This window comes from Peromyscus leucopus, chromosome 7 (assembly GCF_004664715.2).
Source record: "Peromyscus leucopus breed LL Stock chromosome 7, UCI_PerLeu_2.1, whole genome shotgun sequence".
NCBI lineage: Eukaryota > Metazoa > Chordata > Mammalia > Rodentia > Cricetidae > Peromyscus > Peromyscus leucopus.
Window position 1 is genome coordinate 76029001 of NC_051069.1, and position 25199 is coordinate 76054199.

Below are 25199 nucleotides of genomic sequence, written 5' to 3' on the forward strand. Positions count from 1 at the left end.
TGTGGGTCTGTGTATTCTCCTAGATACATGCAAAAGAAGCTCCAGGATGTCACCAACCCAGACCCACAACATTGTTAACAAATTAGAATAGTATAAGGTGCCCTGTCTTTTGTTTGATACCTATTAGTAATCATATCTGCAGTGTAGTTTAGATATGGCCATTTATTTCTACAGAAACCCAAGCCCATGCAGTTAGATAAATGTTCCTTTAATAAACTGAAAGTAACTCACACAAACCATTAAGTATAAGGACGACACCAAAACCAAATCACTCCATTTAGGGGTGAGCTTCTTGAAGATTTCAGGGAAGGTGAAAAGTTATGGGGGGAGGAGGAAGAACGTGTGAGTGTGTGGCTAGAGCAGGAGACTGGAAACGTCTTTTAATCGTTTTCCAGACAGAGGATGCAGAAAGGTGAAGTCTTCTTAACCCACAAGCAGAGGCTACTTGCATTTGGCTTCTTGGCTCATGAAATTGTGAGAGCCTCTTTCCTAGAGCTTAGTGTTTTACGGGAGAGAAATATTCAGCAATTTGAAAGTTTTGATAGTGCTATTTCCTTCCATAAATAATTCAAGCAGTCTGATATTGTTTATCAAGGGAGAGGCGCTGATGTTCTGGGTGAACAGGGATCTGCAAGAAGGACTCGATCAGCACCAGGTCTGAGGAACAGCATCACCCACTAATCTTTCAGCAGAAAGCTGTCATTTCTCTGTGGTGCTGAAATTTTGGACCAGAGACTAACTGAGCATGCGCCGTCCCCCTCCGCCCCTTCCCCCGCTCCTTCCCTCTGACTCCGCCCCCACCCCGCCTGCCGTGAGCGTGCTACGTCACGGCGCGCCTGACCCTTGGCGACCCCGGAAGTGGGTCGGGGGCTTGGCCTCTGCCCGGCGGCGGAGCCGGAGCAGGCGGTGGGGGCCGCTGGGGTCCCGCCCGGCGAGCCTGTCTGGTGGCGGAGCCCGGAAGCGGCCCGGGTCGCGGGCCCAGGATGCTGAACGTCCCTTCCCAGGCTTTCCCGGCCCCCGGCTCCCAGCAGCGCGTCGCCTCCCAGGGGCGCAGTAAGGTAAGCGGGGACGCTGTTGTCCGCCTTCTCAAACGCCCTGAGTCTGTTCGTGCTGCTGAAGCCGTCCTCTGTCGGTCCACCCGGGACCCTGCTTCCGGCGGAGTTGCTTCCCTCCCTCAGGCTGTCCGCTCCGGTCTCTTGTTCTTTAATGTCAGAAGGACAAGGCGGAACAGTAGCGGCCAGAGAGACTTCACTGCAAGGTCTGCAAACCTCCCATCAGATTTACCGCCACCTCTCCAAGTCCTACTCCTCTGTGCATGTGATAGCCAGTTGTCCCAGCACTGCCTCTTCTATGGACACTCCTGGCTGACTTTGAATTTGATAACCATGCTCTTGAATATTTGTTGAATATGGTTACTGTTAGCAGCAGGTGGAACACGGATGTATATTTACAAAATTCAATAAAAATTGTGTCCTGTGTTCACTGCCAGGCGAATGCTATTTGCTTATGTTGTCTTGGTACTTCCTTATGCTATAACCACATCTTGGTGTTTTCTTTGGGGACTTCTGCCTTCTTGGGCCACTCACTTTCTGTGTTAAGTTTTACTTTATATGACATTGGGACCCTCACTGAATGTTTCTATTTTTCTCCACTTAGACCTGGAGTTCCGACTTAAGATCAGAAAATGAGTTGAGATTTTTATTTATTTTTCAGAAGTCTGTGAACCCAGCTTTGATCATACATAGTATTGAGGTGTTTTATGTGCTGCCTGATGGCCATGTATGTCTTGGAGTATATTTCCTATGTCCATTGAATCTTCATAGTTTTACCCTATGAAGTGGGGGCTTTTACCATCTCCATTCCGGGTAAAAAGAAATAGGTTAGCAAAGGTCTGACATTAGTTATGTACACTTGTGATGTGATTATGACATTTCCTTCATGGCCATGTGTGCTTCAGCTCACCAGCCATCAAGTCATGTATCTCCTCCTCCTGCTGCTCTCCTTAAGCCAAATGCTTGACTGTGTATTCAAAGGCTACCTTTGCAGAATGAGAAAATCAGTTACTGCCTTTCTCCATCCAAACTGTTAGTTTTCGGCAGTCGTTTAAAGGAGAAAACGTCTCAGCAAAGACAAGAAGGTACATGGCTGTGGTAGCAAAAGTGAGTTTTGTTGTCCCCAAACAGGACAAAATAAGCTTTTTGTGTAATTTAATAGGAACCTCAGACTGGATTAATTTCTTTGTTATGAAACGAGACAATCTTGAACCCGGGAGAAGCTGAGTGGGAACTGGATGAAACAGTCAGATGGAGTTTGAAAAACTGGAACATGGCTGGAGAAGTTGTTTGATACAATTGTTTAAACCATAGACTTTGAAGTAGGAGAGAGATTCCTTTCCAAGATCCACCACTTAATCTCACTCACTTTTTGTTGAGGTGTATATAGGGTTGACACTAAGTACCAGTTTTTGTTATTGTCTTAGTCATAGGATTAAGTGATATTTTTTCATGGCACAGCATTGGCAAGCACTCAGCAAGTATTACTTACCATAAGCCTTTTGTTCACATCTCACCAATTTTAATCTTCCATGGAATTAGATTCATTATATGATAGCTGTTCTTATTTCTACTAACAATTTCCTAAATCAGTATTGATTAAGAAACTGTGTAATGGTTTGATTGAGCAATATCCTCCATGGGCTAAGGCATTTGAACATGAGGTCCCCTCTTGGTGGTGCTGTTTGGGGACATAATGGAACCTTTAGGAGGTTTGGCTTTGTTGGAAACAGTGTGTCACTTTGAGCAGGCTTTAGGGGTTTGTAATCGCACCACAGTTCCAGTTTGCTTTCTCCAATTCATTTCTGTGTGCAGGTGGCATAGGATGAGTCAGCTTCTTGCTCTGGCTGCCAGCTGCCATGCCTCCCTTGCCATTGTGGACTCCTTTTCTTGAACCATATGCCAAAATAAACTCTTTCTTCCATAAGTTGATTCTAGTCACAGCAGCAAAAAGTAACTAGTACAGTATTATGGTGTGGTGAAGATGATAAAGATGTGGTCTCTGATTCAAGGACCTTAGTCTCACAGGCTCTACAGATAAGTAAACAATTATAATTCGTATTTCAGTAGGGTGTTGTCACCAAGAACGGGTTGGAGTCAAATTGGAGAAAATGCTCCAAGCAAGTGCTTGATACCAATGGGTATCTATCCCCATTTGGCCAAAGCATTTGATAGAAAGGAGCTGAGGCTAAAACACAGAATGCAAACTGTGACCAGGTTATGAAGGGTGTGACAAATAGTTGAGGGACTTGCAGACATTAGTGTAGAAGGGAGATCCATTGTAGGTAGAAGTTTCTGTCCCACTAGCAGCTCCCAAATACCCAGCAGCCACTTCCCACATTACCACACAGAGGCTTATATTACTTATAAATGATTGGCTGATAGCTCATGCTTGTTATACTTGCTAACTCTTACACTTAAATTAACCCATATTTCTTATCAATGTTTAGCCACATGGCTTATGGCTTGATACCTCATTTTCTATACATTGTGCTTGTTTGTCCTGCTTGTTCAGCAGCTGGCTGGCATCTCTCTCAACTCCTCCTTCTTTCCCATCATTCTCAGTTTGGCTTTCCCACCTAACTTCCTGCCTAGCTACCGGCCTGTCAGCTTTTTATTAACGCATAAGAGTAATACATATTCATAGTATAGAAAAAGATTGTTCCATAGCAACCCATGATTTGTTTTGCTTTTCCAAAAGTTTAACTGCCCTGGGGATTACAGAATGGAGAGAGAGCCCAGTGATTTTCTCTGGGATAGGAATTGTTTTTCTTACTCTTCATGCTTTGTTTGGAATTGATACACCAGAAGAGTTTCATCAATGGTCAGAGTGAGAGTGTGGAATGAGATGATAGAACATACCCAGAGCTACTGACCTATTTATTTTGGGGGTAAATGAATGCTTAAAACATCATTCAATATGACTCTGGAGTTATACAGGCTTCCTTGAGTGTGCATACTTTTGCAGTACCATTCTCCTGGTACTTTGTAATGAGGTAGTTGGACAGATGTAAAGAGTGGCCCTATTCAATACAGGTGTCATGAAATTTTCCACAAGATTATCTTAACTAATTAAAATACTGGTGTACCTTTGTGTTGATACGCTTTATGTTATTGTAAGCGAATATCTGAGAGTGAATAATAGATACAGAACAGATTTGTTTATTATAAGGGGAGGGTAAAGAAGCTCCTATCTGGCCGGTGCCTTTTTGCTTTGTTAGGACATGGTGGAAGGCAACATAGGGCGATAAAGAATACAAGGGAATGTGTAGCCTCAAACCCATTCATAATTAACATAAGCCCTCAGGACCTAATCATCTCCCAGTGGGCCCCACCTTGGAGAGTGAGTCTATTGCATGTGTTTTTTGGGGGAGTACATTCAGATCAATCCTTCAAAAACCTTGAAAATGTATTTTGTAAGAGAAAACAGAACTCAGAGCATCCTGTTACTAAATCCTGTAGGCAGAGGTTAGTAGACATTTTCTGCAAAGGGTGCCACTATAAATACAGTAGCCTTCCCCAGTTCATGATTCCATGCCCGGTGTTTTCTATTACCCACAGTCAACAACATGAGTCGTCCTGTCCTGTGTCTAAGGTGCATATACTGCCCATCCCTTAGTCACTCAGTAGCCATCTTTTTTGTTACTGGATAGATAGTTGAAAATAAATTCTTGACTTCAAGTCACCATTAATTTACTTAGTAATGGCCCAGGTGCTGGAGTAGCAATACTGGAAATTCTCCTGGGCCAAAGAAAAGCCATGAAATGCTTCCTGTAAGTAGAAATGTAAGAAAAAAAATCATGCTAAGGTCACTAATATCCATGCATTGTGAAGGAAAAAAGAAAATGTATGGAGTAATAAAAAAAAAAGTATCTGTAAGGTGTTTGCTGTCCTTGGTTTCAGGCAATCTTTGTGGCAGGGTTATCTGATCTTGGTAGGCAACTCTGTAGGGAGCTCATCTCACAGGAGGAAGCTTGGTTGGTAGTTTCTACATACACTGTCAACATTCACAGAGAAGAATAGAAGATGGCTTTGCCAGTTCCCCTGTATCTGAGGCATTGTGGTCCTTGACATTTCTGCTCTGTGCTCATGTCAGTGACACCTTTACTTAAGGTTTCCTCCCCTCCCTATACCTTCCCCACTCCAATGCTCGATAAACTTTACCAGTGTGTTTGTAGAAACATTGATGTTCTGTTTATATTGATAACTCAGAAAAGGTCCGCTTTAGCCAATCATTGGTGTATCTTCTGTCAAATCTCTTGATTGTTAAGATCACAAATTTTGGTTTAAATTGGCAACAATAACATAATTATTAACAGAGCTAGGACCTGGACATTCCAGCTTTCTGATTTTAGATTCATTACTGGGTCTGGAATACCATAATACTATTATGAGAGAATAATATTAATAAAATCAGTTTAAATTATCCAAAAGGTTAAAAAAGTCAAAGGAAATGAAAGGGAAATTAAATTAAAAAATAAAAATAGAAAGAGCCAGATGTGGCGTCTTACCTTTGTAATCCCAGTATTCAGGAGGATTGATGGCTACCAGTTTGTGACCAGCCTGAGCAGCTACAAAGTAAACTTCTAATGCAGTAGAAAAAAATCTGACATCCTCTCACACAAAAGGTGAGAATGTTTGTAGAATTGTTGGGCTTCAGTTTTATCTTTTCATTCATTCATTTTTTTTTTTTTTTCTTGAGATGAGATCTTGCTGTGTAGTCCAGGATGACCTCAAACTTGCCAAGTTTCCACCTCAGCCTTCCAGGATTTCTTTTTAAAGGAGAATACAAGGACTTACATAGCCCCCCACAAAAAAAGTCAAAGGAGAACAAAAGGGGAACAGCCAACTTGAAATTGGATGTAATTTCTGTTTTCCACTCTTAGGTACCTTTAAAGCAAGGTAGAAGTCTTATGGACTGGATTCGACTGACCAGAAGTGGGAAGGATTTAACCGGACTGAAAGGCAGGTTAATTGATGTAACTGAAGAAGAGCTTAAGACCCACAACAGGAAAGATGACTGTTGGATATGCATAAGAGGTCAGTGGTATTTATTTAATGCTTCAGAAACTTGCTGGCTTTCCATTGGTAATGCACTCAGCCAGAGTCAGGCTGTGTTTCAGACTTTGGTAACACAATTGCCTCACTGGACTGTAGATAATGTTGTTCTCACTTTGGACAATATTCTTCCTTATAACCTTTTACATTTTGATGCAGAAGACAAGGAACTCTGGAATGGAAATCTTTCTTTAGCATTCCTATGTTGCATTTTTTTTTTCCAAAGGAAGCCACATGTTTGCCAAGTAATTTACCACCAAGGTGATGCAGTTAAAATGTTCAGTGGCACCCAGTATGTGGAATAACTGCCCATCCCAAAGCCTTGTCGTTGAATACTGTTAGAAAAAAGGTCTCTGAAATCTAAAGGAAACCATGTGTATGTGTTGTATGCATGTGTGCATGTTTGTATGTGTATATGTACTTGCTTATGCACATGCATACTTGTGAGGACACTTGTTCTGTGTGTGTCTGTGGAGACCAGAGGCTGATGAGCTTTAGATTCAGTGAGGACACTGTCTTAAAGCATAAGGAGGAAACAGCTCAAGTCAGCCTCTGGCTTCCACACACATGTGCACACACCCATGCTAACAACTACATACACTACACACATACACAAAGAATCAGTTCATTAGGAAGACCATGCTAATGTCTGGTAACAAAGCTTCAAAGGACTTAACAGACCATAGTAGAATTGAGGGACAGAATTAAAACTTTCATTGAGAGTTGTAGATTTTAATCCCATTCAGCAATTGTTAGAACTAAATAAACACCTGTAGACACAGTTATGGAAGTGGTAGTGCAGTTTCTTTATTGAACACAAGATGGCGAGGTCGTCACAGTCCTTGGCCTCTAAGGCTTAGAGAAATGCCCTTCTTTGTAGTTGAAAATGGTGAGTTACACTACCTTTTTACCTTATGAACATATCTTTTCCTATCATGTTTTAGGGCCAACATAATTAACAATGGTAAAAATCTTAAGTAAGTGAAAATGCTGTTCTATAATGGCATATTTTGCTACATATATGATCAACATTAAATACATTTGTTGAATGAATATAATCTAGAACTTTAATATTTGTTTGAATGTTAAAACGAAAAATTAGTTTTGAATGTTTACTTTTACTTCCCTGCGTGTATCAGACTTTTTTGGGGGCTTGAAATCCCCCTAATCTTTTAACAATTATTGAGAATATTAAGAACTTTTGTGTGCATGATTCTTCTAAAATTACCATTAATTAAAATTAAGAAAAGTAAGGAATATTTAAAGTTAATAAAGGTAATAAGCCTACTTTGTGTTGTAAATAGTACCTATGTTTATGAAAATAACTTTTATAAAAGCAAAATACAGAAGTACATCATTTTCTATTTTGGTAAATATCTCTAATGTATAGTTTAATAGATGACAGCTCATATATACTGTCATGTTACTGTCTCCTTTCTCATATTACATGTCTATGTAGCTTCTAGAAAACCCCACATTTATGAAAAAACAAGAATTTTAAACAAACACAATATTTTAGTTTTATTGGGGAAAAAATTCACCTTGGACCACCAGAAATGTCTTTCTTGAGCTTCCTCTGGAGTCTGTGGTGTCTACTATGAGGCTCTATGACTTATAGAAGATAAGAAAGAGGAAATGAAAAATTCCAGTCAGTAACATGTGGCCCAAAGTATGGTGATACTGTTAATTCTGTACGGTGAGCCATTGTGGTTCACATGCATAGTTCCCTAGCCTGAGACACTATGGCACCTTCATCTGGAAGATGGATGAATAGACCTAGGTGTCACTTGGGTCTAACATGGTGCTGTCTGTAGGCACTGTCACCTAGATCTGTGTGAGATTACAGTGGAGTGTGTGCCATTCTGAATCCAGTCATCTGAGATAGTGTGGCCTGGTGCAGGTGCTGAAGGTTGGCAAAGGCTTTTCCTGTCTCTGGAGAGTTTGAGATATGACTAAAAACCAAGCTGTACTAATTGAGACATTCAAAATTGCCATTGAAAGGGGGGAAAATTGGCATAATACTTGGTACATACATGTAGACAGTAAATACATTTATTAAGTGAATATATAATCTAGAACTTGAAAATTTAGTTTTTAATATGTTTCCTTTTACCTCCCTGAGTGTTGTCAGATTTTTTGGTCTTGAAATCACCCCATTCTTCAAATCACCAAGTGTAGAAAACAGTGTATGAATAACTCTGTCACTAAAAAATACCCAAGATAAACAACTTTTTAAAAAGGTTTTATTTGGCCAATGTTTTTAAAAGTTTCAGTCCATGGTCATTTGGCTATGAGGCCTTGGGGCCTGTGGCGAGGTATTATATGATGGTGAGAGTACACAGCAGAGGAAATTGCTTACCTCACAGAGGTAGGAAGACAGGAAGAGCTGGGTCTTCCTTAATCAGGTGAGTTCCTTCCACTAGGCCCGACCAACTGAAAGGACATATATATATAATATATAATATATAATATAATATATATACACTATATGCCAGTAGCACCATGGGCCGGCGCCCAAGCATTCAACAGAGACCTTTAAGGGACATTCAAGACCCAAAGTGTAATACTGTATACCCATTACATTTCCTCCTAGATGTGTATGTCTAATATTAGTGAAACCATGTATACGCATACAATTCATACACAAGAATACAACCTGAATGCCCATCTAATGATGAGTGGATAAATATTACCTAGCCATAAAACAAAAAATACTTAGGCCTACAACAGTGTAGATGAACCTTGCAGATATGCTAAGTGAAAAAAGGAAGTCATAAAAGACTGTGTTTTCTATGATTGCATTTATGTGAAATGCCCAGAATAAGCAAACCTATCAAAACAGAATGGTTCTTTTGTGTCCACAGAGGAGAAAAGGAGATTGCTACTGAGAGATTGTTACCCATTGTGTATCAGTATCTTCTTACAAGGATTCCTGATTCTTGACAGTATGAAGAGAGCATCTTCCTTTTAAAGAGTGAAATCTCCTAGTTTTAGTTTATCTTTTTTTTAACTGAAAATAGATTGTTTTCCATACAATATATTAACTACAGTTTCTTCTCCCCTAATTTCTGCCAGATACTCCCTTCTTTCCCACCCATCCAAATCTGTACTCTTTCTTTTTCTCATGAGAATACAAACAGGTATCTAAAATAATAATAATAATAAAAAATAAAAACAAACTTCTTGTTTGTCCAAAATAGGACAAAACAAAGAAACAAAAAGAGCCAAAGAAAAGCATAAAACTATATACAGACCCTGAGACACACACATTCACACACACACACACACACACACACCCTATGTAAACAAAATTGTAAACCATAATATATAATAAGCAAAAGATCTGTAAGGTTAAAATAATTAAAATGCCCAGACAGAGCATTATGAGACAAAAACCTCCCAAAATACCATTGAGTTCATTTTGTGTTGGCAATCTACTGCCGGGCCTGGTGCTTAAGTGTGATTAGTATACCCAGTGAGACTTCACTGGAGAAAATGAATTTTTCCTTTGTGAGCAGTTATCAATTGGAGATAGCTTCTAGGTCAAGGATGGTGGGTTTTGTTAATTTCCCCTCTCAGCACTGGGACCCATCTGTCTTAGACCTGTGCTGACCATGTTCATGATCCACCATCTCTGTGAGTTCACATGTGCATCAGCCCTGTTGTGTCAAGAGGGCCTTGTTTCCTTGGTGTCTTCCACCCCACTGGTTCTTATAATCATTCTGTCTTCTCTTCCACAAGGTTCCCTGAGCCCTGAGAGGAGGAAGACATCCTATTTGAGGCTGAGTGTTCTAAGGTCTTTCACTCTCTGCATATTGTCCAGTTGTGGATCTCTGTATTTGTTCCCATCTATTGTAGGAAGAAGCTTCTCTGATGATGGTTGAGCAAGATGCTGATCTATAAGTATAGCAGAATGCCATTAGGAGTCATTTTATTGCTCTGTTCACTTAGCAGAATAGTAGTGTTTAGTATTCCCCTAGGTCTATGGCCTATCTAGTCTCAGGTTTTTAGCTAACTGGGCAACCATCCCTGAACCTGGGTTCTCTGTGAGAGCAACATGTGCTCTTAACCGATAAGTCATCTCTCCAGCCTCTTGATAGTTAGTTTTGATTGTTGACTTGACACAGTAGAGAATTACCCAGAAGGGAGTCTCATTGATGAATTGTCTAGATTAGGTTGGCTTGTGGATGTGCCAGTAAGGGATTCTCTTAATTGAGTTAATTGAGGTTTGAGGAACAACCTTGAATGTGGGAAGCACCATTTCATGGGCTGAGCTCTGGATTGAGTTTATAGGAGAGAGCAAGCTGAGTATATGCATCAATGCATTAATTCATTGTTCTCTGTTCTTGATTATGAGATATGGCCAGTTGCCTCAGGTGTAGGTAGATTTTTCTGTCCCACCAGCCAGCTCCCAAATAACCACATGGAGACTTCTTATTAATTATGAAAGCTTGGTCAGTAGCTTAGGCTTGTTCCTAACTAGCTCTTATAACCTAAATTAACCCATAATTTATTAATCTACATTCTACCATTTGGCTTTTACTTCTATCCAGTGTTTCCAGTTTGTACTGTGTCTGTCTGGCTTCTCTGACCTTCTTCTTCCCAGCATTCTTTCTGTCCCCAAATTCCTTCCTAGCTATTGGTCATTTAGCTTTTTATTAAACTAATCACAGTGACATATCTTCACACAGTATAAAGGAATATTCCACAGCATTTCCCCCTTTTGTCTAAATAAAAAGGAAAGATTTTAACTCTAACAATGCAAAACTATATACAATAAGAACAATTATTAGGTAAGAATTACATTTACAGTGTTCAGTGCATTTATATTTGGCATATTTGGAGAAAATACTTCATTATTTATTTTATCTTAATGAGTCCAAAACTTTGTACCTAATTTACCTTCTATCAGGACTAAGGAAAACTATCTAGTCTTCCTTCAATTCCATTGAAGACCCCAGAAGGATATAATATTACCTGAGTAAACAGGAAGTGCAGTGTAAGTCACTTCCAAGCCTATAAAAATTACAGACATCTGGCTGCCTGGACAGGCACCCATAGTTTCTCTGCAATGTTGGGGCATCCAATCTTTGGCCTACAAGCCTAAAATATCTGGCAGACTCTTCTATAAAGCAGGAATTTTGAAGGACTGACCCACCTAGTCTTGGCGAAGTTCAGCAGTCACTTTCCTGTGTGTCCTGAGAATGTCTAGCAAACTTTTTTATGAAGCTGGAATTTTAAAGGACTATCCCACCTTATCTTGGCAAAATTCAGCAGTCTTTCTCTTTTGTGTTCTGCTTGTTCAGTTTGTACAGCATACTGTCAGAGTCAAGGCAAGAACAGTTTCTTTGCCCAGTGGCTAACCTTGCCACAATGAAAACAAACTCCATATGGAGGCTCTTCAGTGCCCATCATCTTCTCTGAAATAAATTGGTGCTGCCAGGAGTCTCATTGTCACGAAAAACCCTGTGTTAACAAAACATTTTAAATGTCGTATTCTGTAGGTCTTTGAAGTGTTTAAAGACCATCTATCTATCTGTATGTCTCTGACCTTGAAAACATACCTAACATGTCTATGTTATTAAATGAACTGCATAGGTACAATACCTTAAACAAAAGTAGAAATTATGTACAGTATGTTCTAACAAAAATAACTTTAAATTTGTTTCAATGTACCAGAATTCATACCAATGTAAAATATTTGAGACTAGTGGTTGTTAAAAAATAAACTGAACAATCCATTCTTTTATCCCATTATTTCTAATACTATATTGTTGATGTAACCAACCGTCTTATTAAATAAGAAACACAGAAACAATGTAAAAGAGAAAGCCGAGAGGTCAGAGCTCAGAGCTAAAATCTCACCCTTCCTCCTGCTGTCCCAGCTTCGCGAAAGAGACCTACTTCCTGTCTGTTCATTTTTTTATAGTATGTTGTTCTGCCTTCTCATTGGTTGTAAACCCAAACACATGACTGCCTCGTCACTGTCTGAATGTACAGCCCCCTAGGTCTTAAAGGCATATGTCTCCAATGCTGGCTATATCCCTGAACACACAGATATCTATGGGATTAAAGGCGTGTGCCACCACCGCCACACTCTTGCTATGGCTCTAATAGCTCTGACCCCCGGACAACTTTATTTATTAACATACAATCAAAATAATATTTCAGTACAATTAGATTACCACCACACTATATTGCCTTTCTTCTCTTCAGAAAGAGATTTCTGAATCTAATTTCCTTTATTTAGTTTTCCCCTGACTATGACCAGTAACAATTTGTAACCAACCTCCCTAAACGACAGACATCTATAATCTATCTAATGACCAAAAACCATCCATCCCACCTCTTGGGAATTTGGGTGTTGTGTTCTCTAGACTGATTCCTGTTGTTTGGGGGTACTGGAATCTTTAAGAGAACCTGGGAAAATTGGGGTAATGGTCAAGTCCTGGGAGAGTTAGTTGTATTGTTTGTTGTCCAGTCTCGGTGCAATGGGAAAGTGCAAGGCTTATCTGAAGTTCTGGCTGGAGTAGTCTGTGAGGCTGGACTATCTCAGCCAGCAGCCTTGAAGTTGTTCTGAATGCAGAACTCTGAGGAAACTGCAACAGAGGCATCTGAGAGGCTGGATCACCTGGGCCACCCGTTTTCATTGGTGTCTTGTCCCGTTGCTCTGAAAACACACAAACTTTCAAAGGGAACATACGTATCTGCATTAACACAAGTATGGAATTGTGGTGTGCACAAGTCAGTTAAAGAAGATTTTTTTTGTTTTATGTTTAAGCAGGTAAAAGGCATCTGTCAACTTTAAAGTCCATTTGGACTTCATAATCAGACTGTAATATAAATCTATCCATTCCATATGAAAGGATGGTATATAATAACAAATCATGAGGACTCTGTAACCAACAAGATTTATCATGTCTCATCCAGTCTCAGAGCTGTTTTCATGTCAAGGGATCAGCTTATATGTCACCTGTCTTTTTGTCTTCCTTCCCATGTCTGTAGCCAAGACATTCACAGCAATAGGAAAGGAGACTAAGCTGTCACAAATAGCATGTATTTCTATGTAATGGGCAACAAGGTGCTGAGATCTGCTGTTTTCTCATGTCATATTCAACATTCAAGGTCCTTTTGTTGTTTTTCTTTTTTCTTTTTTTGAGTGTTAGGAAATGCCTTTTAAAAGAAAAGATGGATTGAGCATAAATCTCTGTATCAAAGGAGATCAACTGGCTTCCTTTCTAATTAGCACATTACTAAGATACTACTGTCAAGTGTGATTGGCGCTAATATGTCTTAGACCAAAACAGTAGCAGTCATCACTGATCTTGGGTGTGGATTCTGTAAGCATCCCCAGCTTTGTCTATCTGAAGAAGATAGGATGTTCTCAGACCCACGGAGTGCTCCTGGTCTATCAGAAAGAAGGTGAAAGTGTGAGAGGTTGTCAACGTGAAGGTGTGCAGGGCAGTGAGAACATGTGGGGTATGTCAGATGACTGACAAAGCTATTAAAGCTGCTTGAAAATCTGGCTGCTAAAATGTGAAACTCATGCATGGAGGACCGTGTCTGGTGGACATCTTATTCTTGAGTACTGTGGTCAAGGCTTGGTTGCCCAGAAAGTTTGAAATTTATCTAGGAAGCATCCTGTGTCTCAAAAAACCAAAAAAACCAAAAAAAAAAAAAAAAAAAAATCCTATTGGGGTGATTTTGATCCTATTGCCACTCACATTTCTGAACTATGGATTTTGAAGCACTAAGGAGCAGGAAAACATCTTCCTAAATATGGTGGACTGTTGGATTCTCTGTGAATTCACCACCTTTTGTGTTTGCCCCTGTAATTTTGTACTGAACTCTGGATTGTAAGTTATTTCCTAAAGTTTAGCCAATAGAAAAGCCACTGTAGCTTTTTTGGATTTAAAACAGCCTCTTCCCTCAAAGATGAATACATTGAATGAATGTTTTAAGTTGTTTGGGGTTATTTAAATGGAAGTCTTTAAATAAGTATTGAAGTCTTTCTAAATGAGAAATCAGTTTTAAATATTCAAACAAAAAACAGTTCTTGTTGCACCTTTGAATTGGTTTTCAGCTGGATTTGTCTGCTGTTAGCTTTCTGGTACAGATACAGAAAGCTTGCTTCCTTGATGAGGCCTCCAATCAGCATGTCCTGCTTTGTTCCCTCTTCCTTTTTTTAAAGATAAAAATATAGTTGAATGCATGCACAGATTTAATAAGTATTTGGGGAAGACCAAAAGATGAAGGTCTGAAAACCGTCATTTGTACATCTGCAGAGATGAGGCAGGCCTTCTTTTACAGAGTAGGCCCAAATGCTCATCGTTCCTTAGCCTTACTGAAGATCTGACTCACAATTTTCACCAGGGCAGTAGACAGTAATGGAATGAGATTTTATTTCTGTAGTGTGTGTGTGTGTGTGTGTGTGTGTGTGTGTGTGTGTGTACATTCAAAAGTTTAGAGAGAGTTTCTTTGTGTTGGGAGGCAATTCTGTGTGGTCTGTTGCATTTCTTTGTTTTATGAGCAGAGACAGTGTTCTGGACAATATTTCCATGGATGTTTGAATGCTGAAAAACCTGGTTAGTATGATATCTCCTCCTAGAACAAAAGTGGGTTACTCATGGGTCAGCTTAATAAAGATCACATCACCCTCCAGGGCAGAGAGCAGGCACTCTCACTGGCAGGAAGGACCTGAGTTTCCTAAGGTCCAGGTTCCTCTCCCAGAGGAATAGGAGTGTGCAGATCACTGGACCCTCTTCACACATCTCTGTAGGAATTGGGTAGTACTCCATTGTGTAAATGTACCACATTTTATTTATCTATTCTTCAGTTGAAGGGCATCTAGGTTGTTTCCAGCTCATGATACTTTGATAAAATGAACTCCTAAGTGAAATGTTGGGAGAGATTTATTGGACCTTATGTTTATAGGTTTTATAATTTTTAGGAAGTTCATTTGGATATTATTTCTCCTTGCTTTGATGCAGGGCTTGTTTATAATGTCAGCCCATATATGGAGTATCATCCTGGCGGGGAGGATGAACTTATGAGAGCAGCAGGAGCAGATGGGACGGATCTTTTTAATGAGGTAAGTTTCTACAGGTAAGCAGAGCATTGTAGGCATGGATTTAACAGTGAGACATTTGGAGGAAGAAAATGCTTGCTTTCTTTTGAGATGGATGGGCTTGAATTTTGAAATGCAGGCAGATGTTCACAGGTACCAGCTGTTCATGTGATTTTTCAAATCACTGTAGTAAAATTCTAGAGATGGTTCCAAGTATGTGGCATGCACTTTGACTCCTCTGTTGGCAAGGCTTTCACTTGTCCTGATTTATTTTGGTAATGATGGTAATTGACTTACAGAAAACACTATCAATGGGAGAAGGGACAGTATGATCTGCTGTTACAAATCACTTTAGTTCTTTTTAAAATTTAATTTAATTTTTTTAGTTAGCGTATAGCATTCTTGCTTTTTCCTCATGGGGAGGTAGTTGTACATCCAGTCTGCATTACTATGTGGGACCCATATCTCTTGGAGGAACTTAGATAAATGAATAGGAAATTTGCTTTTCCTAAATTAATAGCAGAGGTTCTACATGTATCTCAAAAGATGTTTACATTGAGCCCTTTTCTCCAGATTTATAAAAAGAACATTAGTTTCCCCACTATTTAAATGTTATATAGAATACATTAATTATCAATAATTTTGTTAGCAGTTATTCTGATATTGTAATCATTAGAAGTTTAGTTATTTGCCTTTGTTTCACATTTCATTTTGTATCATTAATGATAACTCAGCATGTTATATGATACTAGGTTTTAACCATTTAAGATACCTGAATCAGATTGGGGTATTTTAGAGTTGTTTTGATCAAACTTGACTTGATTTCTGTTTTTTTTTTAAACACTTTTTATTTATTTCTGAGATTATAGGTAGTTATTTTTTGATCAGGTTGTCAGAAATGTAATTTGTTTTATATGTAAAAATACTTTGGTACATCCACTGTAAAGGTGGGACTTGTTTGCTCTGGTGCCCGTCCTTGTGGTGCGAAGTCTGATTTGCTCATTGGTTGTGGTAGCATTCCCTTGGGAGAGTCTTCTTGCTCCTTTAGGAGAGGTTCCCTTTGCTGTTGCTGTTTGTTACTTTCTAACAATGCAAACCAAGTCAGTTTAGGGACATTTGCCTAACTTGGCTGCTGTGGCTGTCTCCTGGCTGTCCCTTGTTCTCTGGTGGAATGTACTTCTTCAGCAGAAGATTTCTCCAGAAAGCCTTGTATTGCCCAGCACCGAGTCTACATGGGACACATGTGAGGAAGACAGTATTTTACTTAGCACGTTGCTGCATCACCTGGCTTTAATGAACCAGTAAAATTAATTATTGATGATTTTTACTCACTGTGGAAATAGAGTTTTGTAGTTTAGAAGCTTCTGGTGTCTTCTAGAAACGTCTGATTGTCTTTCACTATAAAAATTTCCCTACACACCATGTTTGAGTTGTACAAAGGATATATTGGTTCATATCTTTATCAGCTTTATCTGTTTTCAGTTTTGATCCCACTGTTGACCCCTGATTTATTTTGTCATTTCCACATAACTGATAGGCCAGTTTGATGGCCTGTTGGCATTCCAACTCATTCTCCAGCGATCGCACTGGCTCACTGGCTTACCTTCCCTCTGTTTCCTGTTGCCTGTTTCCAGAGAATGTGACTGAGCTACTGAGTAGTCTGTCTTTTCCCATCATGGCCCAGTGTGTGGTCACTGGCCGGACTCTTTCATTAACCTGATCCCTTTTTTTCCCACTGGTGTAGTTCAAGTCCTCAGTGCTGTTTCTGGCCCCGACACTTCAGTACTGTCCAGATAGCTTTCTGTTAGGTCCAGTTTGGATAACAAGACAAATATATTCATCTTTTTTTTTGTTTTTGTTTTTTGTTTTTTGTTTTTTTTTTTTTTCGAGACAGGGTTTCTCTGTGTAGCTTTGCGCCTTTCCTGGGACTCACTTGGTAGCCCAGGCTGGCCTCGAACTCACAGAGATCCGCCTGCCTCTGCCTCCCGAGTGCTGGGATTAAAGGCGTGCGCCACCACCGCCCAGCAATATATATTCATCTTCTTAAAGATGAATTGTCTAAGCAGCACCCTGCTTTTCAACTCTTTAGTGGTCATTATTAACAGTGACATGAATCTAGTCATCTGATTGGTCTTTGAGACCCTAAATAGAATAGTATGTCAGAGTAAATATTCTACTTTGAACATATTTAAGTGCCTGTTGTTTTAGAGTCCTGTGTAACAAAACCTGTACCCCTGCCTCCTTAAATCTCTGTCTTCTTTATCTGTTTGCTGAAATTACCCCCATTCTCACACTCCCAAAGGCAGGGATTTACAAAGTAATGCATGTACTATAAGTTATTGCAAGTAAAATTCAGTTTCTAATAATAATAATAATAATAAGTTCATGTCTGTTTTGTAATGTATTTGCTATTAACTGTTATATCCTCAGGACTATTGAGACCCTGTTAATATTATTTGACCTAATTATTTTAATGTTTGAACATTACATTATGACTATTGATAACTATATTGAATAAATTGATAATTGAATACATGATTTTCTTCACTAATGTTTTTGAATGTTGTGTTTTTCTTTACTGATATTTTTACAATTGAACATTTAAATTTTTTTTAAGAGTTTGCTAATTTAAACAGTGTTACCCTGCAGCATAGTGATGTACACCTGTAATCCCAACACTCAGGAGGTTGAAGCAAGAGGATGGCTGTGAGTTAGAGGGCAGCTTTGGTTACATAGTGAGTTCCAGACCAGCGTGAGTTAGAATTTTTTGTTTTATCATACAGGAAGAATATGGCAATAATTTTCATTATTGAAGGATAATTGTGAAGGATATTCTTAAGCACTTTGCAGATGGCAAAGAAGTAAAAAGGGCAAGTTATATCTGAATGTTCTTGTGAAATTGTTGGAACCTTGTGGATGCTTGAAGGTGTCAGAAACACCCAGAGGTCTGTTGACAACATGTTGAGAATACTGCTCTAAACAGTCTCTATCAGTTGCTGGCGAATTATGTCTGCCTCAGAGCAGTGTATGAAGTTTTAGCTCAGCTCATGGTAAGACGAGAACATCCTGTGGAGGTTAGAGTCATGTTGCTGTTGGCCATTCATCTCCCAGGTTCATCGTTGGGTCAATTATGAATCCATGCTGAAAGAATGCCTGGTCGGCAGGATGGCTATGAAGCCTGCTGTTCCAAAAGGTAAGTAAAACAAGCGAGTAATTTTTAAAATAAAATTGGATTCAATGAATAGGATGAAATAAATCACAGTATTTTCCCCATTTTTATTGGCCTTCTGCCGTAGCTGCTCTAAAGGTTTTATTCAACCTTGGGCTGCCACACGTATGCATGTGCATATGTGTACATGCATACCCATGCACATGTGCCCCTCCATACCCACACATGTAAGAAAATGCATACACACACAGACACACAGACACACACAGACACACACACACACACACACTTGAGTGCATGCTTGGGTACCACATGAAATGAGGAGAAGAAAAATAAGGAATTCTGTAGTGACTTTCCTTTAAAAATGTGATATGTTTTGTAGAAAGTTGTAAGGAGTAAAGAAGTAAATATCATAGAAGGAAAAACTATTTGCTTCCTTGTTTTCCGTACCTGTCATTAAATAACCAGATTAGTGACAGTACTGATTAGGGATGTTGGCTGAATTTTTTTTAGTCTAGTTGTTTTACGTTTAATTTTTTTAAATTATTTCTCGAGTTGGTATCTCACTCTGTTATTCCAGGCTAGACTCAAACTCATGATCCTTTTTCCTTAGCCTCTGAAAGGTTGGGATTACAGATGTGACAGGTGTGTGGCCCGTGCTCAGCTTATCATTTAATTGTTCTTACTGCTCTCACATGACTAAAATATCAAAGACTAGGAAGTTATACAGTACAATGTCGCCTCCTGTCTTCGTCCCAGGTTTATCTGGACTCTTCCTTGTCTCCTTACCTGTGTAGTCCCTTCTCTGTTAAGCTTCTTTGGAAGTATAATTGCCTCTGCGTTAGAGCTCCCCCTACAGTTGTTCAAGTCAGCTCTTCCAGACCTCATTCAGAAGAGCCAGCTCCCTCTGAGAGTGTGAGTGGGATTGCAGTAGCAGGAATACTTCATAGAACCCTCTCTGTGAAGGGAAGTAGCCATTTCTTTCTAGTCACTCATGATTTTGGCTCTCAAATTCAGAGTGAATTGGTCAAGCAGAGTCTTCACTGCTATGGTCAGTGAGTTTTGTAATTGGATACCTTATTGCTGGAAGTTTCTCTCAGTAAACAGTGTAGTAAACTGGGGTTTTAGATCTGCACAGGAATGACCATGGTCACATAGGGGTAAGAGATGCCGACTTGGATCTGTGAGAGGCAGGAAGTTGGAACTGAGCCCCTGTTTATGGCCTGTACTTGGTAGACCTATGTATTTAATGGAAAAAGCATTTAACAGCAAAGAGGTGCTGGACTGTCTTGTCTGCCTTGGCCTTTTTTTAAGGTGATGAGGGAGAAGAATTTTCCTCTGAGAATTTGGCCACGGTTCTCATAGCAGCGAGGATGCACTTCCTGGTGGGCACTGAAGACAATATTGTGGAACTTGGTTTTTATTAAAAGAAAATCTTCATTGTACTTCCAGTCCAGCAAGGAGGCCACGTGGATTTGTCTGCCACTTGGGTAGCAGCAAGGGTTTGTATGAAGACAGAGGAGAGAAGCTGACTGTTGATTGGATGGCAAGAAAGAATTTTAGGGTTCTTAGCAGAAGCATAGGAGGGCAGTGCACCTCCTCATGGATTGCAGGCATACCTCAAATGTGCAGCTGTCCCTTAGGCTCTGCCTCCTGAGTGCCGGGATACAAGTGTGTACCACCATTCCTGACTGCAAGCAAGCTGCCTTTACTTCATTTTATTGCAGGGCTGGGGATTGAACCTAGGGCTTTGTGTATGCTAGACAAGCATCCTACTACCAGTCTACAATACTTGCAAGTTTATTTCTGAGCAGAGTTAGTATGTTATCCATTAGGGACTTAGAACTCATATTAGAAGAGCATTGGCTGGTAGAGCTGCTTCTATGCATGTTCACTCCTGAAAGCCAGCCTCAGACCATGCTTGGGAGGGTGCTAGAGGTTTTTCCTGAAACAACATGGGTTCTCTGTTATAGTTATGTACCAGTGTTGCCAGGCCTTTCCTAACCAACTTCAGTCTGACCCACCTGGAATTCAGATAGGCCACTTACCACTTTGAAGGAAGTTTGGAATTTAAACATATTATCTGTGTGATCCCAGAAACTTCAGACCAAAAACTAATCTCTCACTACGGATTTTCCAGAGTACCTAGCAAATGCCTCTGTGGATCTGTGGAAAACATGAGTTCAGCCTGAAACACTCTTCCCACAACATAGATCAGTTGTTATGATACCCAAGGAAAGAAGTGAAAAATAAATGGCATGTGTACTGTTGAGCTTTGTTCTTCCTGTCTAGAGCCAAGATAATTGTGCTTCAAATATTTAGGGAAATGAGATTGAATTAATAACCTTTAAAATGGGTTATTAAAAGGAACCTTGTAGAATTGAAAAAGAACCAACTGGAACTAATTTACAGGAAGGAAGAAACAAAGCAGGTGCAGTCCAAGCTCATGACATGCCTAGTTGAGTAGGTTAGACACAGTGGAAACTTTGGTGTGCACAAGATTGAAGAGCAGGACTTAGGCAGAACATGGTGCCGGGAGATAAGAAGATGGAGAAACATGCAGGGACATGAAGTCTCCTAAGCCTAAGGCTTGTAGTCACCCTTCCAGAAGAAGTTGTAGTGAGAATGAGGAAGAAGCAATTCATGAAGGGAATAAGGCCTAGAATTTTTCAGAATTAGTAAAAGTTAGATATCTAAAGTTCAGCAAACCTCAAACAAGCTGAGTAACAATAGCACCCACGGGGACTGCCTGTGTTGAAAGCGTGTACAGACAAAGATGATGAGAAGATGCGAAGTGTGGCCTGGGGGCCTCACCAACCAAGCAGTGACTGACACACAGCAGCTAGTTTGGTGCTGCCTACTACAGCTGAGTTCCCAAACAACAGAAGAGAATTAAAGAAAAAGAATGAATAGCACTTTGAAAGTATTGAAGGAAAACAACTGTCCACCTAAATTACTCAGTAGAAGAGTTAAAACAGATGTACATTACACCAAGAAAAAAACAAACCCCACCCGTGAGGTGAGGGTAGGTAGAACCAGGGGGATGAGGAAGGAGGACTTCAGACTGAGTCCTAGTAGAAAGGACTAAGTTATCAGCACTTGGTTTGGGGGAGAACATGCATATTTCTTAGGAAAACAAAGTGTGGACTTTTAGAAACAAAACAAAAAGCCTCCTTTTCAATTCCATCTCTATTTCTGATACTGATTACTGAGGCAATGTGACCTTGGAAAGAACAAAGATTCATAGACATATTTGGATTCAAATCTCATCTCCGCTACTTAGACGGTGTTTTCTTAGGTAGCAGTGGTAGATCTTAATGTGTTCTTCATTAGTAAGATGCAGGGTAAGAATAAACACCCTTAGATAGGTGGTGGCTGCGGTAGCAGCGGCGCACGCCTTTAATCTCAGCACTTGGGAGGCAGAGGCAGTGGATTTCCAAGTTTGAGGCCAGCCTGGTCTCCAAAGTGAGTTCCAGGACATCTAGGGCTATTCAGAGAAACCCTGTCTTGAAAAACCAAACCAAACCAAACAAACAAACAAAAACAACAACAACAAACCAATAAGTGCCCCGGGCTGGGGAAATGGCTCCATGGGAACTGTGCTTGTCACACAACACACAAGCCTGACAACCTGAGTTCAGATCCCCAGAACCCAAGTAAAAACTGTGCACGGTAGTGCAGCATCTGCAATCCCAGAGTGCTCCTACAAGGAAATAGGAGACAGGGACAGAAGCCAGGCTGACTAGCCTGTATCCAGCTAGCCTGGTTTTACAGCAGGACCAGTACTCAAAGGCTGTCCTTCATCCTCTACCTATGTGCCATGGCCACACATCAACAAGCACACACACGACAACTTGTATGTTTCATATACTTATATCCACGGAGGAACATTTAAAGTCATTGTGAGAATTAACTGAAGCAAAATTTGCTAGCCACTTACAATCTAAGGTGTGTGTGTGTGTGTGTGTGTGTGTGTGTGTGTGTGTGTGTGTGTGTGTGTTGTGAGTGCCAGTAGTGGCTAGAAATGCCACTGCTTCTGTGGCCCCCCCTTTTGCTTCACTACTTATAACAGTGAGGCCATTTTTTGTTTTTCAGTGTATTTCTACAATTATTAGGTATGAACTAGCATGTGGTGGTGTTTTTGACATGAAAAGATGGTTTTGTTCCTGTGAAAGAGAGCATTCTTGGTTTTGACAGGTCCTGTGAGAGTGTGGGAGAGTCAGCCTGTTTGGGTCAGGAATATTTGTGGATTAGTAGTAGACAATGATTTGAAACAGCGTACAAGTCATTAGGAAGCAAAGATAAGAATTTCACAGGGCAGAAAAGCAATGTTTGTGAGCAAAGGGGTTTTTTTCCTTAAAAATATTTTATACGAGATATTTTGATCATGGTTTTTTTCCTTCCCCAGGTCCTTCTCACCTCTCTATTCACCAACCCACCCATCTTTCTGTGCCCTCCCTTTCTCTCTTAAGCAAAACGAAAATCAAAGAAAAAAATCAATGAGACAAAAAACACATAGAAAACAAAAGTCTGCCCAAAGGAAAACCATGGAGATTGTTTTGTGTTGGCCATCTACTCCTGGGCATGGGCCTGCCCTGGAGTGTGGTTTCTGTACCTAGTGACACTGTGCTGGGGAAAACTGAGTTTTCCTCGTCTGTGGGTATCAGTTGCACATAGCCTCTTGGTTAGGAGTGGGAACTGGTGTTTGCTCCATCCTCTCAGTTTTGGTGCCCTGTCTGGCCTGAATTTATGCAGCTCCTATGTGTTCTGCCAGCCTCCATGAGGTCATGTGTGCATCAGTCATCAGTCTTGTTTTGTCTGGGAGACATTGTCTCTTTGGAGGCATCCATGAGCCTTTAGGGGAGGGGCGCTTGATAAAAAAATCTTATTTAGGACTGAGTGCTCCAAAGTCCCTTTCTCTCTGTCCATTAACAGGTTGTGTCTGTTGATTATTATATAATTATATAATATATATATATATATATATATATATATATATATATATATATATTCCCCATGACATTTCCATGCACGCATATAATGTATTCTGCTCATATTCACCTCCTATATTCCCTCATCTTCTTTTCCCCTTTGCCATCTCATAGCCACAATGCCCTAGTCCCTTTTACTAAAATTGTCTTACATGAGGCAAACTGTCAGAACCCAATGTAGAAAGTCCCAGAATTGGCATTTTATGGGCATTTCCACACTAGACAGTTCTAGTCCTCAATTTACCTGGTAGATTATAGTGTGATCATGGTTAATATTCATGCCTGAATATTCAGGAATGAAAACACAAAGCTGGCAGACTCAGGAACATTTTGCTATGACTATCCTCCATGCTGCTGGTATTCCCATGAACAGAGGCCAGGGACGTTCCTAACTACCATACAGTGCCCAGGCCAGACTCTCATGACAGAGTTATCCAGCCCAAAACATCGCTAATGCTGAAATGGAGAAACCTTTGTATATACATTGGTAGTAGTGTTGTTGTTGTTCTTACTATTATTATTTTAGTATAGGATCTCATCTAGCTCAGGCTAGTCTCAAACTTGCTGTGTAGCTGAAGATCACCTTGCCTGTGTGTCCTGGGTGCTGGGATTACAGGTTGAGGTGCTGAGCCATTGCTTTCAAGGAGTCGTGTTACCATTACTGCACTGTCAGCAAGTCCAGGACAGCTGGGGAGTGGGCTGAGTGCCAGTGGAGGCTCAGCTTTGGAAGAGAATTAGTCAGAGGTTCCTTTCCAAAGCCTTAGTTTCTTTTTTGGTAGAATGGAGACAGTTCAGATCAGCAAAGCACAAGCTTCGAGTCCAGCAAGACTCCATGGTGTGGACACTGGCAAGGGGACTTAGTGAATGTACTGACTCGGTTGTTTTGCGGCCATAGTGCTCATTGTATGGGTGATGTTTTGGTGTTTGTGTGTGTATGCGTTTGCATACACATGTGCCAGATTTAAGGGAGTTAATTTGCTATACAGGTCTATTCTCTGAGCCAAATTATTGTCATCTTCAAGAGTCTCTGACCATATTGGCTTTGTTAACTGTTGATGTTCATATATAGAAGGAAGGGCAGGGAGAGTCATAGACCACTCACTTGAGAATTCAGCCATCCTCCCCAGCTAGTTATATGCAGCTCTGCCCTAATTGTACATGGCCTTGGGGATCTCAGAGAAGGGCTAGAGGACATAGATGGGGAGGAACTAGGGGAGGGGACTCTTTCTATCCAGCCTTGGGGAAGTTATCTTCCATGCTGAGTGCAGACCTTTCAATGTGGCTGCTCTTACCTGTAACTCCTTACTCATTTCTCTGTAAGTAAACCTGAAAACTCAATGGTTCCTAGAGTGAACTGTAGTAAAATCATACGTTGATTTGTCATTGGGACACAGGACGAAGGGGTTGACTTTGTTTATATCTCTCCCTGCAAAGGAATTTTATCAACATAATTCAAGCTAGGAAGTGAGACATCCCTACAAGGATGCACATCTGAACTGTAGTTGTGTTTTACAGTATTGCAGCTGTGTTTTGCAGTATTGCAGCTGTGTTTTGCAGTATTGCAACTGTGTTTTACAGTATTGCAGCTGTGTTTTGCAGAATTGCAGCAGTGTTTTACAGTATTGCAGCTGTGTCTTGCAGTATTGCAGTTACATTTTACAGTATTGCAGCTGTGTCTTGCAGTATTGCAGTTGTGTTTTGCAGTATTGCAGCTGTGTCTTGCAGTATTGCAGTTACATTTTACAGTATTGCAGCTGTGTCTTGCAGTATTGCAGTTGTGTTTTGCAGAATCAGTTGTGTTTTGCAGTATTGCAGCTGTGTCTTGCAGTATTGCAGTTGTGTTTTGCAGAATCAGTTGTGTT

The 25199-nt window shown here is 40.3% G+C and overlaps 1 protein-coding gene across 3 annotated transcripts in view; it reads left to right on the forward strand.

Moving 5' to 3' along the window:
- Window positions 1-825: 825 nt before the first annotated feature.
- Window positions 826-25199, forward strand: part of LOC114697294 (cytochrome b5 reductase 4) — a 60025-nt gene continuing 35651 nt past the window's right edge. For 2 of the 3 annotated variants that reach the window (XR_005092014.1, XM_028875530.2), the window contains exons 1-4: window positions 826-1058; window positions 5939-6092; window positions 15101-15201; window positions 18289-18370. Coding sequence is in view for 2 of the 3 variants with exons in the window: in XM_028875530.2 (XP_028731363.1) it covers window positions 984-1058; window positions 5939-6092; window positions 15101-15201; window positions 18289-18370 (412 nt within the window). In the remaining variant the exon portion in view is untranslated. The remainder of the gene's footprint in view (window positions 1059-5938; window positions 6093-15100; window positions 15202-18288; window positions 18371-25199) is intronic. The other variant, XM_028875528.2, reaches the window with a different exon arrangement.